At 41.0% G+C, this 2,500-nt stretch overlaps 1 protein-coding gene across 1 annotated transcript in view; it reads left to right on the forward strand.

Moving 5' to 3' along the window:
- LOC122265511 (actin, muscle) overlaps positions 1-2,077 on the forward strand; it is a 2,105-nt gene extending 28 nt beyond the window's left edge. The window contains exons 1-2 of the mRNA XM_043034870.2: positions 1-27; positions 736-2,077. The exon at positions 1-27 is cut by the window's left edge and continues 28 nt beyond it. Of these exons, the coding sequence (XP_042890804.1) occupies positions 743-1,873 (1,131 nt within the window). The 5' untranslated portion in view covers positions 1-27; positions 736-742 and the 3' untranslated portion in view covers positions 1,874-2,077. The remainder of the gene's footprint in view (positions 28-735) is intronic.
- Positions 2,078-2,500: the final 423 nt, after the last annotated feature.

The raw sequence follows: 2,500 nt of genomic DNA on the forward strand, positions 1-2,500 counted from the left end.
CCTCATCTACACCGCATCACTTCATAGGTGAGTCTCTTCTACGAAGTATAACGTGTTGGTAGTTTCTTGTACGACGTGTACCCTTCTTACCTCATCTTCTTGATATGTACCTTTGCATAAGATATGTGATTCGATTACAGTCATTCACTGTAACAACAATAGGATTATTATGATAACGATTATGGTGATAGTTTTATAATAGTAATGATGATCATAATAATAACAATGATAATGAAATCAATCGATAGTAACGAAAACGATAACAAAATTAACAATTATGATGATAAGAATGGTATTGAAAATATGGTAATAAAATAGAAATAATAATCAATATCGTAACAATAATGTTGATGATAATACCTCTGGTGCTGATGATTGTGATGTTGATACTTATATATAATTATTATAATAATCATTATGTTAATGATAGGAATAGATAATGATTGATGATTTATAATTGATAATGAGGATGATAACAGGGATAATGATAGTGATAATGATGAAAAAGATAATTACTGCAATGATAACAGAGACAGATGTATTAATTCTATTAACAGATAATGTAGTATGTATGTATATCTTGATATTGTTGTTAACAGGATAATGATATACATCACTGTATGTATAATAAAAATGGTGGTGCCACAAAATATATTTGTATCATATTAATACTGAAGCCTAAATTGTGATAATTGAGGTTAACATACTTATCTAATATATTATATAATATTTCAGCTACATTATGTGTGACGAGGATGAGTGCGCGCTTGTGTGCGACAATGGCTCCGGCATGGTCAAGGCCGGTTTCGCCGGAGACGACGCCCCTCGCGCCGTGTTCCCCTCCATCGTCGGCCGCCCCCGTCATCAGGGTGTGATGGTCGGCATGGGTCAGAAGGACGCCTACGTCGGCGATGAGGCCCAGAGCAAGAGAGGTATCCTGACTCTCAAGTACCCCATCGAGCACGGTATCATCACCAACTGGGACGACATGGAGAAGATCTGGCATCACACTTTCTACAACGAACTCCGCGTTGCCCCCGAGGAATCTCCCGTCCTCCTGACTGAGGCTCCCCTCAACCCCAAGGCCAACCGTGAGAAGATGACCCAGATTATGTTTGAGACTTTCAGTACTCCTGCTATGTACGTTGCCATTCAGGCTGTGCTGTCTCTTTATGCCTCTGGTCGTACCACTGGTATCGTGCTGGACTCTGGTGATGGTGTGTCCCACACTGTCCCCATCTACGAAGGTTACGCTCTTCCTCATGCCATCATGCGTCTCGACTTGGCTGGTCGTGACCTGACCGCTTACCTGATGAAGATCATGACTGAGCGTGGCTATTCCTTCACCACCACCGCGGAACATGAGATCATTCGCGACATTAAGGAGAAATTATGCTATGTTGCCTTAGATTTCGAAAATGAAATGGCTCAAGCTGCAGTGTCTAGTTCCTTGGACAAATCCTACGAGCTTCCCGATGGCCAAGTCATCACCATCGGTAACGAACGTTTCCGTGCTCCGGAAGCCATGTTCCAACCTTCATTCCTCGGTATGGAATCTGCAGGTGTTCATGAAACGGTGTATCATACCATCATGAAATGTGACGTCGACATCAGGAAAGATCTCTTTGCAAACACAGTCATGTCTGGCGGTACCACCATGTACCCTGGAATAGCTGATCGCATGCAAAAGGAAATCACAACATTAGCTCCATCTACAATCAAAATTAAAATAATTGCTCCTCCTGAGCGTAAATATTCTGTGTGGATCGGTGGCTCTATCTTAGCTTCTCTATCCACCTTCCAGGCCATGTGGATCACTAAGGACGAATACGATGAGTCTGGCCCCGGAATCGTTCATCGCAAGTGTTTTTAAGATTGTGATTTTTCTCATCCATATCTATTGGACAATTCTCTTTCTCGATTAGAGTAAGTTGCTTAAACCTTTTGAATGTGTCATATCAATGACAAAGGAAAAACATTCAAATCAATTCTTTATTGCCTCATGTTTCTCTCAGCTAAATATCTAAAAATTTAGTTGATGTCATCGTGCCCAATAAAGCCCTCATTATCACCAAAATGAATATCTTTAACCTAGATTAGTTATATCCACTACCTGTATTCAAAAAATGCAATTGTTTTTTCATGTTATGAAATATGTGTCATATACGTCAGAGGTTTATTTTTATACGACTTTATATAATATGGACGGAATACCAAATGTCGGCAAATTAACATTCATTAGTATTTTTGTACGAATGGCGGTATTCGCTGTATGTGCGTTCTCAAATGTCAGCCATGAAAACTGACATCTTGCCAAGTATATGATTACCAGAGACACCCAGGCATAAGGTGGCATTTCCCTGTGACACAAGATCTACTGTTTCTGATGCCAGAGTGCCCGCCCCACCATAAGCGCTTCGCTCCGCCCACAACATCCCTCTTCAGGAGTCCCTGTGCACGTGACCGCGTTATTAATACACGCGGCACATACACCCTCGGG

Source organism: Penaeus japonicus, unplaced genomic scaffold, assembly GCF_977035675.1.
Source record: "Penaeus japonicus unplaced genomic scaffold, GWHDUDI00000001_assembly GWHDUDI00000039, whole genome shotgun sequence".
Lineage (NCBI taxonomy): Eukaryota > Metazoa > Arthropoda > Malacostraca > Decapoda > Penaeidae > Penaeus > Penaeus japonicus.